This window comes from Marmota marmota, unplaced genomic scaffold (genome assembly GCF_001458135.2).
Source record: "Marmota marmota marmota unplaced genomic scaffold, marMar, whole genome shotgun sequence".
NCBI classification, from domain to species: Eukaryota; Metazoa; Chordata; class Mammalia; order Rodentia; family Sciuridae; genus Marmota; species Marmota marmota.
This window is the reverse complement of record NW_026000174.1, coordinates 66,395,065-66,412,026: the sequence shown is the minus strand read 5'-3', so window position 1 is coordinate 66,412,026 and position 16,962 is coordinate 66,395,065. Positions and strand designations below refer to the sequence as shown.

At 50.4% G+C, this 16,962-nt stretch overlaps 2 protein-coding genes across 2 annotated transcripts in view; both read right to left on the bottom strand.

Moving 5' to 3' along the window:
* Otub1 (OTU deubiquitinase, ubiquitin aldehyde binding 1) overlaps positions 1-424 on the bottom strand; it is an 8,174-nt gene extending 7,750 nt beyond the window's left edge. Inside the window, exon 1 of the mRNA XM_015478156.2 lies at positions 276-424. Within this exon, the coding sequence (XP_015333642.1) occupies positions 276-333 (58 nt within the window). The 5' untranslated portion in view covers positions 334-424. The remainder of the gene's footprint in view (positions 1-275) is intronic.
* Positions 425-8,764: 8,340 nt separating this feature from the next.
* Positions 8,765-11,476, bottom strand: LOC107135954 (cytochrome c oxidase subunit 8A, mitochondrial). Its single transcript, XM_015478151.2, has 2 exons — positions 11,269-11,476; positions 8,765-9,083 (listed from the first exon to the last, which is right to left on the bottom strand). Exons 1-2 carry the CDS (start codon positions 11,380-11,382, stop codon positions 8,988-8,990), a joined length of 210 nt encoding a protein of 69 aa, XP_015333637.1. The 5' UTR covers positions 11,383-11,476; the 3' UTR covers positions 8,765-8,987.
* Positions 11,477-16,962: the final 5,486 nt, after the last annotated feature.

Genomic DNA, 16,962 nt, shown 5'->3' with positions numbered 1-16,962 from the left:
AGCCGAGGGGCCTGGGCGGAGGGCGGGACGGCGCAGGGCCCGCCCCAAGCGTGCGCGAGGGAAAAGAGCCGCGGGCCTCGGTCGGCCCCGCCCGGCCGGGGGTCGCGGCGTCGGCTCCTTCCATTGTGAGGGGGAGGGGAGGCAGCGGAGGCGGAGGAAGGGGCCGTCCGCGCGCTTCGCCCCCGGCCGCCTTGCTTCCTCGACCTCCTTGAGAACAGTCGGCAGGGCCTCGCCCCCGGCTAGCCCGTGATGGACATCCCTCCCTCGGTGTGTACCTTCGGAGTCGCTGCCCAGCGGCTCCTGCTTCTGCTGCTGAGGTTCCTCCGCCGCCATCTTTAAACAGCGCCGCACTGCCGACCGCTTCCGGGTTACCAGTTGTCCTCCCCCCGGAAGTGGGCCCCTCCTCGTGGCCCCTCCTCGGCAACGCCCCTAGCAACGAGCTCCTCGCCGCGGTTGTCAACCGATGGCGTCCAGGGCTCTGGCGGCTTCAGGCGTGCGGGCCGAGGTCCCTGTGAGAGTCGGGTCCGCCCGGCCCGCGCCTCCACCCTGCACACTTGCTTGGTTCCAAATTCCCAGCTTCTTAAAGGTCCCAGGGGTGATAAGAGCTTTCTGGAGCCAACTCTGTTTTCTGTTTCTGGAGTTCGAAACTCGGATTGAGTTGAGATAAGTAGGACAATGAAATTAAAATCACCGAAAGCAACATTCCTGCTGTGGGATTCTGCGATTGTAGCTGCAGTGCGGAGCATCCCACGAGGAGACAGGAAGTGGTGCCAACATCGTGACGCCCCTCGGCCCCGGCCTCGTGGCACCTTGCCCCTCCCCACCGAGCCTGTACTTTAGTCGGCCATGGTGACCTGCTTCCGACAGAGAGAACATCTCCTTTGGTGTCAAGGCAAAAGCCTGGAACCTAACTTTGATCTTCGTGTCCTGGTTGGGAGAAAGCAGGGTCAAAAAGCAAGAAGTTATTCCAGCGTCGGGGCGCATGCCTGTAATTCCAGTTATTTGGGATGCTGAAGCAGGAGGATCACAAGTTTGAGGCCAGCCTCAGCAACTTAACCAGGTCCTGTCTCAAAATTAAAAAAGGGCTGGGAATACAGTTCGGTAGTAGAGGGCCCCCTGGGTTCAATTCCCAGTATTGCAAAAAATAAGTGAAAGCAAGAAGTTAGACTGGGGATGTGGCTTAATGGTGGAGCACTTTCCTAGCAATGCAAAATAATTATAAATAAAACAAACCAAGGACCTAATAGAAAAGGAAAACAATGGTTGCAAGGGGGTATGGAGGAATGCATGTGTCTGCAAAAGGGAAAGGAACCTGTGGAGATGGAAATACTCCATACTTTGTGTCAAGGTCAATGTCCTGGGGTGTGCTTTATCATAGTTTTCTAATGTTACCTACCAGTGGGGGAGAACCGGGTAAACAGTACACAGGATCCTTTTGCACATTTTCTTAAAATTGCCTGTGAACTATTTAAAAATTTTAAAAAATTACCATTAAATTATAATTTAAATGGCAAAGTCATGGATTCCAATGATGCTGTTAAGAGATTAGTCAGTGGGGGCTGGAGTTGTGGCTCAGTGGTAAAGCGCTTGCCTAGCACTGGGTTTGAGTCTCAACACTGCATATAAACAAAAATAAATAAATAAAGGTCCATTGAAAACCAAATAAATATTTTTTTTAAAAAAAGAGGTTGGTCTGGAGCTGTGATTCCCATCTTCACTGTGGAGGGCCCTTTTTATGGCAGTGGTCCTTTAGCTCTCAAGAAAGCTATGCCTGAGCCACATCAGATCCCTTGGTTCATGAAAGGACAGGCATGGAATAGGCCCGAATGTTATCATTAGTTACTGCCAGCACTGGAGCAGGTGCAGCTGCTGCCTGGGTTTCCCACACAGTCCAACATTGGCTTTTTCACAGCAATAACTACAAACACCAAATCTGTAGCCCAGCACCATTACAAATGACCATTTATTGGGTCTTTGGGTTGCTTCCAAACTTGAGAAAACAAAAGGTCCACCAAATTTGGACCCTGTAACTATCAACTGTTCATTCCTTCCCCCCACTTAACAATGAAATCCATAACTGCTAATGAGATCTGCGAGTAGGACAGAATGTGTATTAGTAAGTGATGGGCAAAGACAGCCTATGACAAAGACCTGATTTCTATTCAATTGTGGGTGTGTGTGTGTGTTACTGGAGATTGAACCAAGGGTCTTGCATATGCTAGGCAAGTGCTCTATCACTGAGCTACATACCCAGGCCTTTTTAAATTTTTATTCTGACACAGAGTCTCGCTAAGCTGGCCTTGACCTTGGAATCCTCCAAGTAGCTGGAATTATAGGTATACACCACCACAGCAGGCGAACTTTGTAAAAATCTTGAAACCAGCCTCCCTTTCCTGGACTAGGCAGCCCATGGTGAGGGGAGGCCTAACAATCAGGACAGGGACAATCTGCTCTCCCTGTATGGTTCAGTGCTGGTTAAGCCCCGGCTGCCAATACCAAATAAATGCCATGGGCTTTCAAGAATAGACCTGCACCCTTAGGGTGCACAGTGGCTGCAAATTGTGGGTGCTCTCTTACTTCTAGTGTTCAACCCTCCCCATTTTGTCAGATAGAATGGAAAAGATATGGCCAAAGGGAAGCTTTGACTCTTAATCCAGCTCCAGGAAGTCAATTTAAAAAAAAAAAAATTGTTGATAGACCTTTGTTTATTTATTAATTTATATGTGATGCTGAGAATCAAATCCAGTGCCTCACACATGCTAGGCAAGCGCTCTACCACTGAGCCATAACCTCAGCCCCTCCAGGTCAATTTTTATCCAGCTGTTATTTGTTCTGTTTTATTTTATTCCTTTCTTGGCAGGGTCTCACTGTGTTACCCAGACTGGCCTCAAACTTTCAATCTTCCTGCCTCAGCCTCCCAACTAGCTGGGCTCACAGGCCCAGCCACAGAACCTGGCTTTTTTTTTTTTTTTTTTGGTACCAGGGATTGAACTCAGGGGCACTCAACCACTGAGCCACATCTCCAGCCCTTTTTTTGTATTTAATTTAGAGACAGGGTCTCACTGAGTTGCTTAGTGCCTTGCTAAATTGCTGAGGCTGGCTTTGAACTCACGATCTTCCTGCCTCAGCCTCCTGAGCTGCTGGAATTACAGTTGTGAGCCACCACACCTGGCAACACCTGGCTTTTTCTTTCTTTCTTTCTTTTTAATACTTGTTTTTTAGTTTTTTAGATGGACACATCTTTATTTTTATGTAGTGCTGAGGATCGAACCAAGTGCCTCATGCATGCTAGGTGAGCACGCTACCACTAAGCCATATCCTCAGCTCCAACACCTGGTTTTTCAATGCCCATTGATTTGGTGGTTAATAACTGATCCCTTATCCCTATTCCATCTGTCCCGTTAATTTCTTTTTTTTTTTTTAAAGAGAGAGAATTTTAATATTTATTTATTTTTCTTAGTTATCGGCGGACACAACATCTTTGTTTCGTATGTGGTGCTGAGGATCGAACCCGGGCCGCACGCATGCCAGGCGAGCACGCTACCGCTTGAGCCACATCCCCAGCCCCTGTCCCATTAATTTCACCACTTTGGGATTTTGACCCTTTATCCTGAAGCATCTTAAACCCACCTGCAGATATACCAGGAGTCCCTGGCAAAAGACCCAGACGTTTGTCTCTGCTTCCCAATATGCCACCACAAATGGTCATGTGCCATGGGCCCTGACTGCCAAAGGCCTATAACCAAATACGCAGCGCAAGGCCACGGCTGTTCAGGCTGCTGGTTGGAATTAGTCCATGAGCCCCACATCCATGTCTGCAGGATTCTGTTAGATGCAGGGAGAGGAGGCCCCACATTGGGACCCAAGAACTATGAAACCTCAGCCACAGAGAAAGTGTACAGAACAGCTCATTCAGAGACACCCAACCCCCTTCCACCTTACAGGACAGGGGCCATGCTGAGTAGACCAAGGTAGGGATGCCATGTGCATCCTTGATAGCCACAGTCCTCACAGGAAGCCACAGACAACCAAGAACCTTGACCAAAGACAAAGGACGGGCAGTCTTTCCCCAGGGGACTTGGAAGTCAGGTCTCCACAGGGCCATGAATGGCCACTGGTGGGCCTACAGTGGCCCACAGACAGCTGGTCCTAAAATCATGGTCTAGGGAGACTGTCATCACTGCAGTGGCCAAGATGATGGGGCTGAGCAGGGTTTGTGTTTGAGGTGCGGCAGCTGAGTGGAATGTAGGTCACCTGAGGCAGAAAGCAAGCCAAGGGGCAGAGGTGACAGGGAGAGCTTCCCAATCCCAACTCAAACCCTCACATTCTTCTTGGGTCACTCGTCTTCCTGTGAATGCATAGCATTCAGTTCATTTTCTATCACTGAAGGTAATCAGCCCAGATCCTTCAGAGGGCAGATTTATCACTTTCCTCATCGTTGCCGTAAGAAATCACCACAAACTCAGTGGCTTACAATGACACAAGTTTATTATCTTACAGTTCTGGTAATCAGAAGTCTAAATTTCACCAAACTCAAATCAAGAGGCAGGGAAGCTGTTCTGTCTAGAACCTCTAAAGAAGAATCTACTACTTACACCCACAGGTTGGCAGAATTCAGTTCCTCGGAGCTGTAGGACTGAGGTCCCCATAGTCTTGCTGGCTGTAAACTGAGGGCTGTTCCCAGTTCTTAGGGGCCACTTCCTTCATTCTCCAACCAGTAAGGTCAGGCAGGATCTTTTGCAGGTCAGGACTGGTGATCACCTTGAGCCCACTCAGGTGATCCAGGGTTAATCTCCATCAAGGTCCTTAACCTTAATCACATCTCCAAAATCACTTTTTTTTTTTCTTTTTTGTACTGGGGAGTGAACCTGAAGGCGCTTTACTACTGAACTACATCCCCAGCCCCTTTTATTTTTATTTTGAGACAGGGTCTCACCAAGTTGCTTAGGCCTTCACTTAATTACTAAAGCCAGTCTCAAACTTGCAATCCTCCTGCCTCAGCTTCCTGAGTCCCTGGGATCATAAGAGTGGGCCACTAAGGCTGGCAGCAAAATCACATTTGCCATGTAAGATAACCTATTCACCAATTCCAGGAAGTAGAGCTGGGACATTATTCTGTCTGCCACATCTTCACTTTGCAGTCCTGAAAACTAAAGGTCAGAGAGACTAGATGACAGGTCCAAGGTCATCTATCTGTAAATGGCTGTGCCAGGCCTCACACCTGAGTCTCCCATCTCCCAGCCCCTGATTGTAGACATGACAACTATATGGTGACCACAGTCTCCCTCCCACAGTGTGCACACCAGGCAAACATCCAGACAGGGACACAAAATGCCACTCAGAGTATGAAGCCTTGCTTTCCCCATAAGGTATTCCTCTGGGGCCCCTGTTTTGGTTGGGGATAAGAGATCAATGAAAAGTGACTAGATTTCCAGCCTGGTGGCCACAGAAGACCAATGAGGACAGGGTTAAAGCACAGTAGGTCACCTGATCTCTAAATCCTCCATCTTGTCCTCAAACCTATCATCATTCACCCCCAGGCCCACATATGCTGGTAGAGCTGGCCCAGGGGAGAACACAGGCTCACCATGGGCCTTCCAGACCAGGGCCTGAAGGGCCTGTCTACAGCCACTGGCTTCCCACAGTGAGCAGTGACTCAAGACACAGAAGTTTGGGGGCCTGGGGCTCCGGGGCAGAGCGCTGGCCTAGCACATGTGAGGCACTGGGTTCGATCCTCAGCATCACTTTAAAATAAATAAAGGCATGCTGTCCATCTACAACTACAAAAATAAAAAGGACACAGAAGTTTGGGTGGGAGGAGTTCCCCTAGGATGGAGTCCTCCCTGTTATAGTTCCACCAAGGGAACTATAACCCACCTTCCTCCTCTTTCCTTTTTGGGTACTAGTGATTGAACCCAGGGATGACCTACCACTGAGCTGTACCCCCAGGTCTTTATTGTTTGAGGCAGGGTCTTATCAAGTTGCCGAAGCTGGCCCAAACGTGGGATCCTCTTGACTCAGTCTCACAAATCGCTGGGATTACAGGTATGTACCACAGCATCTGGTTCTTATTCCTTTTGAGTTCCAGGGACACAAAAGCAGGAGACACCTAAGTCCGATCGTTAGCAGTGTAGTGGCGTTACCATAGAAACTCAGGATGGCTCTCTTCTTTTGCCCCTTCCTTGGTGTGTGGTGTCCTGTGGCTCTGAGACCAATGCATAATCTGGCCACAGCTGGAGGAAAGCAACCCTGGGCCAACCTAAAGCCAGGTAGCATGCAGTCCTCTCCTCAAGTGGAGGCTTGGTCAGAATGGCCCTTCAGCTCCCCTACACTGGGGGCTGGGCACCTCCCCTAGGAAGTCAGGGAGCTGCCAGTGGGCACTCAGCTACCACCCTACCAGGAGCTACTATGAATAGGAAAGACTTCCAATGTGACACATGGTGTGTGGAAGGAAACAGCTAGAAGGCCACTCTACCCAGGGACAGTGACATTAAGAGACCTGTAGGTGGCAGGTGGGAGCCCCTAGCTCAGCACTCCAGCCTGGCTCAAGGCAGCCCTTTAGATCCAAGCTGAGGGTTCCCCCTCCCCTGGCCAATATTCCAACCTGGCCCCCCTAGCCCCTGACCCAGCATTCCTGGGTAACTGACTACTCCATGGCTCTCCAAGCCCTGCCCTTCGGCCTCAGGCCTGTTTGTGTGGAAGGAAATAGATATCCAGGAGGCAGGGAGCACCTTCCTACCCTCAGGGAAGCAGAAACTTGTTATAGTACCTATGCCTTGTGTCCCACAGCCACTCCTGGACACCACATGGAAAGGACAGGGACAGAAAAGGGTGGTAGAGCAGGCTCACCTGCAGCTTCGTTGACATAAACCGGAAGACAAGAGCCCTGCAGAAGTGGCACTGGGAAGATGAGAATTTCTGACACACAGGGCCTAGAGCAAAGGGATCATCAGCTCTCACTTCCAGTGCCAGGAGTCCTGCAGCCCCCGCTCCACAGGGAATAAATACATTTGTTCAGAAATCAACTAAATTACCCCTGCAGAGAAGCTGCAAAGGAGAGGTAAAGCCATGTGGTCCTCCATGCCTGGCAGAGGTCCTGTTCCTTCCGGACACTGGCAGTCAAGACTCCTAGGCAGCTGGGTGTGGTAGCAACCTGAATCCCAGTGGCTGAAGAAGCTGAAGCAGGAGGATTGTGGGTTCAAAGTCAGCCTCAGCAAGAGGTGCTAAGCAACTCAGTGAGACCCTGTTTTTAAACAGAATGCAAAATAGGGCTGGGGATGTAGTTCAGTGGTCGAGTGTCCCTGAGTTTAACCCCAGTACCCACCTGCCAAAAAAAATTCTGGGGCTGGGGCTCAGCAGTAGCACCCTTGCCTGGCATATGTGAGGCATTGGGTTTGATTCTTAACACCATGTATAAATAAAATAAAGGTCTATCAACTAAAAAAAAAAAAAATCCAGTGCAGCATGCAGCATTTCACAAGCCCCATCCCTGCTAAGGAACCCCCAGACACCACAGGAAAGAATCACTGAGGAATTGGCCATTCTGACCAATCACTGCAGTAAATTCTGCAGGTCAGGGATAGAGAAACAGAAATCAGCAGAGTCAACAAGGAAGGCTAGTCAATAAGCATTTAGAGTGCTAAAAGGAAAAGGGCCCTGAGTTGACATAAAAAAACACAAGGGCTGGGGATGTAGCTCAGTGGAGAGCATGCCTGCATGGGTGAGGCCCTGGGTTCCATCCCCAGCACTGCAAAAACAAAACAAAACAAAACAAAACCTGCCAAATGCCTCACCCTCCACCAAGAAAGGGCAATAAGCACCTAAGAAATGAACCACTAAGCGGGGCATGGTGGCACACACCTGTAATCCCAGCAGCTCGGGAGGCTGAGGCAGGAGGATGATGAGTTCAAAGCCAACCAGCACAAAAGCAAGGTGCTAAGCAACTCAGTGAGACCGTCTCTAAATAAAGTACAAAACAGGGCCAGGGATGTGGCTCAGTGGTCGAGTGTCCCTGAGTTCAATCTCCAGTACACCCACCACCCGCAAAAAAAGAAATGGACTACTGAAAGAGAACAGGGAAGGTCGGTCCCCTAAAGTTTCCAGCTGCAAAGCAGCCCAAAGGGACAGACACACACAGGCAGCCACTGGGTTTAACACAGCGAAGGGAGGTGGAGGGGATGACCAAGAAGGACCACTTGGGCTGGGACTGTGGCTCAGAGGTAGAGTGCTCACCTGGAATGCGTGAGGTACTGGGTTCGATCCTCAGCACCATATAAATATAAAATAAAGATACTGTGTCCACCTATAACTAAAAAAATACATTAAAAATTTAAAAAAGGACCTCTCAATGATAACACTGTTTTCACAAGAAGGCAGAACTTAAATGCAGGGATCGCTCCAGTGGTGGTGCCTGCCTGTAACCCCTGTTTTGTGGGCAGAGGCAGCTGGGCAACTTAAAGAGAAACTATCTTAAAAATAAAAATAAGGGTGGGATGTAGCTTAGTGGTGAAGCACTCCTGGGCCCAATATCCAGTAATTATCTAATTAATAATCAAATAGATAGGTAGTTAGATAGATAAATACATCAATAAATGCAGAGAAGCACACAAGGAGTTAGGTCAAAGCACACACAAGTTACCATGGGGCAGTCAGCTGTGCCGAACCTGTGGCCAGCCAGGCACTGCTCTCCACGCCCACCCAGCACCATCTTCAGCTCAAGAGTGGAGGCAGGAGCCCAAGCAGAAGGCACTATGAGTTTCTGAAGCAAGGTTTAAATAGATTTTATTGTTACAAGGGGAACCCCACCAGGCAGGGCCAATATAGTGGTCCCAGATGTCACCATGGAAACACTGAGAAATCATGATTACAGAAGAGGTGACTGGAATTGAACGACATGATCCAGGAGAAGCCAGCCAGGAATGCAGACATGGTCAGGATGGGCTGGCAGGGGTGGTCAGGTCACAGGGCGAGGGAGAGAACAGACCCCTTCACTCCCGCTTCTTGTAGCTCTCCAGGTGTGACAGGACCCAGCCGGCCGGCAGGAGGAAACACAGGAAGCAGGAGGTGAGCCCAATGGTGATATCCTACACAGAGCACAAGAAAAGAAGGACCCCAAGGGTAAAGATCCCCCCAGGCACTCTGAAGTCCCAGCAGTGCTGTCAGTGGCCAGCCTCCTCAGGGAGCCAAGACTCAGAGGCAGGTAGGAGATCCAACCTTCCCACATGGTAGAGCAGGTGCTTAGCACAGTAGGGCTCTGGGTTAATCAGGAAGGGAGGGAACCCATGCCTCAGGAAAGAGGACGTCACAGACCCAAGCTACTCTAAGCCTTCATATAAGGAGTCAAATACAGCTATGGGGACAAAGGACTGGAAAGAGCAGCAGCCTGTGTTAGAACCCAGGGAGTATCTGTCACCCAATGATAAGTCAGAGGGGGACAAACATGAGGATTTAAACCTGTTTTCAAGTTGGTCTGTCAAGACCTGGAAACTTGGTTAATTCTACAACTGCACCTTCCTTGTCTTAAAACTCCTCCCTTCCAGCGGCTTGGGAGGCTGAGGCAGGAGGATCGAGAGTTCAATGCTGGCTCTGGCAAAAGCAAAGTGCTAAGCAACTCAGTGAGACCCTGTCTCTAAATAAAATACAAAATAGGGCTGGAGATGTGGCTCGGGGGTTGAGTGTCCCTGAGTTCAATCCCCAGTAGCCTCCCCCCGCCAAAAACCCTCCCTTTACTCCCTTAACCTGGGATGGTGACGCACATCTGTGATCCCAGCTACTAGGGAAGCTGAGCAGGAGGGTCACAAGTTGGAGGCCATGTCTTAAAAAAAAAAAAAGAGGGGTGGGGGGCGCTGGTGATGTATCTCAGTGGTAGGGAGCCCATGGGTTAAATCCCCAGTATTGTGAACAAGGGGGAAAAAAAAAAAATCCACCTCTCTAGGACTGTAGGATACTACATTTCTATAAACCCAAAGACCTGTCAGGGTCTCTGAGATTAGGGATAAGTGACTTATTTTTTTGTCTCCAATGCTAGGGATCAAACCCTGGGGTGTGTACATGCTAGGCAAGTAGGCAAGTACCCTGCACTGAGCTACATCCCCAGTCTTCTTTATTTTTTAGACAGGATCTTGCTAAATTGTAGAGGCTGGCCTCAAACTTGAAATGGGTGATCCTCCTGACCCAGCCTCCAGAGTAGCTGGGATTATAGGCATACTGTAATATGCTACTACACCAGATACAGCTACTACCATCTTCTCCATAGCAGTTAAGATCAGAATAATTTGAAGTCAGTCTTGAATTCAAATCCCTTCCTTGCCACTTAAAGTGTGACTTCTGACAAGTCAACACCCTGCTCCTATGTTTCTGGTTCCTCAATCAAGAAATGGAGACAATCATCTATTCTTTTCAGGGTCACTAGAAAGCATGAATGAAACCAGTACAGGAGTTTTAGGGTGCCTAGCACACAGCAGGCACTCAACAAATGACAGTCCCAGTGATTATCACTATTTTTGTTTCTGGGGTGCTAGAAATCAACCCAAGGGCCTCACCATGCAAAACACATCCTCTACCACTGAGTTACACCCCCAGTCAAGTTTTTCTTTCCTTTTTTGAGCAGGGTTTCACTACATTGCCCAGTTAATCAACCCTCCTGCTTCAGCTTCTCCAGTAGCTAGGGCTAAACGCATGCCTTGATTATCATTATTTTCTGAGGTGCAGTGCTCTCTGTTTTTCCTAACCCAAGGTCCACAAACCTGGGTTCTGAAGACTTAAATCCAGGTCCAAGTTCTGCTACTATAGCAGGTGTACAAAAGCTCCAAACAGGTGGAAGTTGTCATCAAGAGTTAAACGATCCTACGTTTCTGGAAACCCAAAGACCTGCTTGCCTCCCTCCCCAGCAATTAATATTTAATGGGGGTAACAGCCATACCGCTGACAGTCCTCCCGAACGAATGCATAGTAAACAGGCTGAAAGGGCTAAGGAAGTTTGCTCGAAGCTGCACAACGGGTGAGCGACAGGGCTGGGACTAACAGGGTCGGACCAAAGATCCTAGGGCTTTGGGAAAGACTCCATGCTGATGAGCACCCGGGCAGTGTCCCCGCGTTTGCGCCCTTCAGACAGGCCCAACCAGCACAGCAGCTTCTTGCTACGCTGCGGGCTGCGAGGTGCAGGACACTCTCAGGGCCGCCCGGGGTCCCGCGCGCCGGAACCGGCAGGCCCCGAACCCACAGCGGGGCCCGCGGCGCCTCCTGAGCCCTTCCCAGCCCTCTCCTCACCATGGTCCCGAGCTGCTCCCGCGGCGGCTTGGAATGGACCTGGGCGCGCGGCACGAGGAGCCGCCGGGCCGGGCCTGTCAGGCCCCTCAGCAACAGCGGCGTCAGGACAGACATGATCACACGGATGAGACCACAGACAATCTGCAGCAGGAGCCCAAGGTCAGGAAGTCAAAATGGCTGCGCCAGCAGGAAGTTCCGGAACTGAAAAGGTCCGGAAACGGTGACCCGGAAGTATCTCGGAAGTGACGCGAGGTTACACCTCCCTACAGTCCCCGGCAGATTTTGGCGCGTTCCTCGAAATAGCCAATCGATGACGCCCTACCGCCGATGGGCGGAGCAGAGGGGCGTTCTTTTGGTTATTCCCCCACTCCGAGAGGGCTATCCCTGTGACATCTTGGGCTACCCAATCACTTAAGCGAGAAGTCAATGCTACACTCTTGACTCCTCCCTCCATTCATTCTTCTAAATCTCTCCACTCTCTTCTCCTGTCCGCCATGCCTTCATAATTTTGGCCTGAACTGCTAACTCGAGCTTCGTAACTGAATTCACTTATTCATTTACCCACTCAGTTTCAGTCTCCATGCACTGGCGCCCAATTTCCGTTCCTTCTTCCCTCCCATCTTTTCTCTATTCATCTCTATCCCCCTTCCTCTTTCCCTCATTTCCTTCCTTTTACTCTTCCTTCCTCCTTTCCTTGTTTTCCAAACTTACGTCTGAAGAACCTATACACTTTCAGTGGCTCCCCATTGCTTTCTAAACAAGTCCTAATTCCTGGATGTCACTCTCCAGCCTCATCCCCCAGTATTCTTTGTTTGGGGGTTTCCCCTCCACCACTCCAAGCCTTTTGCCTCTTTGCATTTTATGCTCTACCTAGAACATTTTAAAACTCCTATTCTCTGGCCTTCTCTTAATGATAAACTTACTTCATTCAACAAATTTTCATTAGCCCCAAGTGTGCCAGGAAGTGTTCTAGGCACCAGTAGTGAACAAGGTGGACAAGGTCTCATGGCAGAACTGACATTCTGGACGACAGAGACAGACAATAAACAAGCACTTAAAGAGAAAATATGTAAGCACTGTGGTGAAAATATAACTATGATATTTTAGGAAGTGATTTGAGGTGGTCCTGCCACAGGCCATCCCAGGCCTGAGCCTTCTCTGCACCCAGCAGCAGATGTGATAGCACTGGCCACAGGATGGGTCTCCATCTCAACATAGGCTTCCACAAGGCAGATTCCTTCTAATATACTGGGCAGTTGCTGTGCTGCCTGCAAGAATGGGAATGCCACCCACACCCTGGAGCTGCCCCCGACACACAGGCTGCCAGGAGTCTCTCTCTGCCAAGGGTGAGACCTAAAGGTTTCAGGATCCCATCTCTGATCCAAGGGCACTTGAAGGGTACACTAGGAACAGATCCTAAACTTGGGGATGGGCAGGGAAGCTGGTCCCTAGCCCTCACATCGGCTTCACACTCTGACTTCCCAGTCCCTGATGGCCACTACATGAACTGAGAAGACACCAGGTGCCCCATCTCAGCTGGCTTCCAGCCTGCAGGCTAAACACAGGCTGGAGGAACACTAGATGCCCCTTACCCCATTCCTCACTCTCTATTCATGAAAAATCCAATAGCTTCCAGGACCATATCCAAATACGAAGTCTGTAAGGGTAGAGGAAAGGCCACAGCCAGTCCTATAAGGCCCACAGCTGAAGTCTCTATGCTTTCCTCCCCTGCCACCTTCCAGAGCATCTGGCCTGGAGCTGGTAAGAACCTGACCACCCGGCCAGCTTAGACTCTCCTCAGCATGTGAGTGGTGCCAGGCACAGCTTCCTGGGACGAGCCAGAGACAGGGCTGCAGGGTGAGGTGGGCAGAAACAGAGCTGGCTGGTCTCTGGGAGCTCAACCTCAGGCTCTTACTGAGGGCAGCTGAGGCCTCTCCACATGCCTGTGGGGGAACAACAGACTCCCTGGGTAGGGTGGCAGCAGAAGACCTCAGTATAGTCTCAGATGTGCCCAGTGCCCAAAGGTGAGGAAGAGGAGCCAGATAGAGATGGTTCAGGTCTAACATTGATTTTCTGGGTGACCTTGAGAATGTCCCTTTCCATCCTGGGGGGCTGCTAGGTTCAGCAGGACAAAGTGGAAGGGGGGCTGGCCTCACTGGAAGAACAAGGCTGCTTTGAGAAACTGGAGCAGGCAGAGGAATGCAGGTTCTTGGAGGGGTGTTTGTTCTTTCCCGGGGCACAGCTGTCACCAGGCGTCCAGCAGTGTGCCCAGGTGCAGCTGTTGGGGTTGGAACAACAGGGTATCTACACAGGAGCAGGTGGGTGCTGCTCCCCCTGCAGATGTCTGTGCTGGCACCCCAGGGGTCTGGCAGTCACAGGAGACTATAGGGCAGCCACCTGGGACTGGGAGGGTGGGGGCTGGGGGATCTGCAGGAGCCAGAGGTAGTTAACTCCTTCCACTCTTTTAAGTCCACAACCAGAAGCCACCTGTGATGAGTACAATGTCACCATACTCACCTTTGACGATGGCTCTGACCCCCAGCTATACACCTACCCTGCAGTGATGGTACATCCAGACTCTGCTGCTTCAAGCCCTCAGCCTGGACTCCCAAGTCCAATCCTCAGTGCTCTCTGCCTCTGGACCCCTAACCTCTCCTCAGATCCTCCATTCCTTTTCACTGTTCCCTGAGACCCAATCTCAATGCCCGACTCCGAGGGACCTCAAGTTTTGTACTTTAGCACCCCAGTTCTGGACCCTAGGCCCCTCTATCCACATACCCCACCTTTCCCACCCCTCAAATCCAATGTAGAGGTCACAGAATCATTCCAGGAGTGCTCTCCTGACTTCCAGGTTTGAAGGCCCTGTGGAAACCACACACCAGGCATGTGCTCAGCTTGGGGACAGCACCACTCACAGGGTGCCCCACCACAAGGGCTACGCACTGCCTCAGTCCAGCATCTGGACACCTCACTATCTCACGAAGACCTGAAGTGCTGCTACTTCTTTGTTACCACTGGTAAGGGATGCAGGATGGGAGAGGCCAGACAGGGGCCCAGTGTCTAGGTCACCCCTCATGCCCACTCTGTAATAGTGTCTTCTTGTGCCAGAGCAGAACCACAAAGATGCAGATCCTGGAGCAACAGTCCAAGATGGAGAAATGGACCCAACTGCTCAGGGCCCCTGCAGCCAGCTCCAGGTCCTTGTAAGCCCATCCCTCCAACTTTGGTTTGGCCTACACTAAGCTCTGCCCTGTGGTGTGACCTCAGCCCCAGCAGGAGCAGCTGTCTTCCCTGATATTGGTTCATAGCAAATATTCCTTTTTATGCAATACTCCACAGCAGCCAGGCACGGTGGCACACGCCTGTATTCCCAGTGACTTGGGAGGCTGAGGCAGGAGGATCACATGTTCAAAGGCAGCCTCAGTAACTTAGCAAGGACCTAAGGAGCTTAGCAAGACTTGTCTCAAAATAAAAGGCTGAGGAAGTGACTCAGTAGTTATGTGCCTCTGAGTTCAATCCCTGGTACAAAAAAAAAAAAAAAAAAGAAAGAAAGAAAGTAAAGACTACGCAGCAGAAACTCCCAAAGTACCAACACAGGTTTACAGGTTCCCCCTTGTCCACTCCAGCAGAGACAGAATTCAGAAACAGATGGACTTCACAGAAACCAACATCCTGTCCAGGGTATCACCACCCACCCTGGCACTGCCAGATCCCAGGTGTGGCCCCCAGCACCATAGACAAAGGGCCTCCTGGGATGGCTCCTGTGGGAAGGCAGTGGGGAGGGAAGGGGCTTTGGAGTCAAGTTGCTGCTCCTGGCTTCAGGTTTCTTCAGATGGGGATAACATTCCTACCCTGGGTTCAAATCATGACTCTGTCACTTCCTTTTGGAAATATAGAAAAGTCACTTTTCACTTATCTTTGAGTAACAGCACCACCTATGGCACAAGGTGGTTGTGCACATTAAACAAAAATGCAGGGAAGGCATTCCAAAGAGCCCTGCAGAGGCACCAAGGGTGGAGCTGACACCTGAGCAGGGCCAACTTCTTCCCCTTGCAAAGACCTCCTCTGCACACCATCCTGCCCCAGACCCTCATCCTCGGCAGCAGGCAGCATCCCTGCCACTGCTATACTAGGGAAGGGAGGAACCTAACAAAAATCACCCCTAAGTTTGAACTGAAGCATGTGTGAGGTACTGAGTTCGAGTCTCAGCACCACATATAAATAATTAATTAAATAAAGGTCCATTAACAATTAGGTAAAAAGAAACAAAAAGGCAAGTGGGGGGCTGGGGATGTGGCTCAGGGGTTAAGTGCACATGGGTTCAATCCCCAGTACCAAAATAAATAAGGCCTAGCAGCAGAAACCACCTGGGGAAATCTAGTCCCTTTCAAGCCAGCACAGGTTCCACTAACAATTTGCACCCTTGCTCTCTCTGCCTGCCAACAGTGTGGCAGTTCAGCTAGGACTACTTGAGTGAAAAAGCTGGAATTGCAGCTGGAGCAGTTAAGGCTGAGGCCACGGCTAGGACAGAATGTGCAGGAGGTGGGCAGGAGGTGGACAGAATGTGCGGGAGGTGGGCGGGAGGAGGCCCTTGGCCACGCCCTTCCAGCTTTGGCTCTACTGTACAACAGAGGATGGACACCTAAAGAAAACTGAGCTGGGCAAAGTGGCACGTGTCTGTCTGCAATCCCTGCAACTTGGAGGCTGAGGCATGAGGATCACAAGTTCAAGGCCAGCCTTGGCAGTTTAGTGAGACTGGGCAACTTAAGTGAGAACCTGACTCAAAAAAAAAAAAAAAAAAAAGGGGGGGGGAGAGGGAGGGAGGGAGGAAGGGAGGAAGGGAGGAAGGGAGGAAACAAACTTCTGCTTGGGACTGAGACTTCCTTAAAGGAACTTCCTTAAAGGAAACTGTGTGGCCAGGGGCAGAATTTTGTCAAGTTATATCATTAGACCAGCAAAACACTCTCCCTTCCCAAGGGTCACAATACCTTTCTTTGGACCTCAAAGACAGACACCAGCAGGAACCATCCTCTGGGTGCACCCCCACCCACAGGAAAGAGGTCACAATCTACAAAGCAGGTACCCACTGACAGCCATTAACCCCACTCCTCTTTCCCCAAACACTTCATGTTATCAGGGGCTCCACTGGCCTTCCTCTCCACCTAACATGTGCAGATCACCAAGGAGTAAGGTGAAGCTGGCCCTTCCTTTGTCCACAGGAAGTGCATCTAAGCTCCAGCTCAATGGCCCACTTCCTGTCTCCCCTCTTAGCAAGCCCTAGCCCAGGAACTGGCAGAAGCCCCTCAGGGCAGACAGGCTGATCCTCTCCTGGCTCATAACTTTCTGGCCCTTCAGTCCTGACAGTTACCCTTCCTTTAAGCCTTTATCCCCCAGGAGGACAGCGAAGAGAGGAGGTATCTTTTTAAGAGACCAAGAATATTTGAGTAACCCAAAAAAGTAAAAGAGAGAAAACAAACACTATCTATTAAATTCCACACATGGACACTGGAACTTATGCTTGGCTGCAAATGTCAAATGTCACAATGCTTGGCTTAGGATTTGCTCCAGGATATAGAGTAGACATCCCTCAGTAGGACATCCAGAACTTCTGGGAAGTGACACAAACACATACATTTAGTCTCTGTTCCCACCTCTGGCTGTTTGCCCCAGACACCCAGCCCGCCTTCCCAGGAA

Excerpts from the sequence above, each read along its gene's own strand:
- LOC107135954 (XM_015478151.2), bottom strand. The coding sequence starts at position 11,382 with ATGTCTGTCCTGACGCCGCTGTTGCTGAGGGGCCTGACAGGCCCGGCC. Across the intron at positions 9,084-11,268 it reads GGGAGCAGCTCGGGACCATG|GATATCACCATTGGGCTCAC; the intron begins GTGAGGAGAGGG and ends TGCTCTGTGTAG.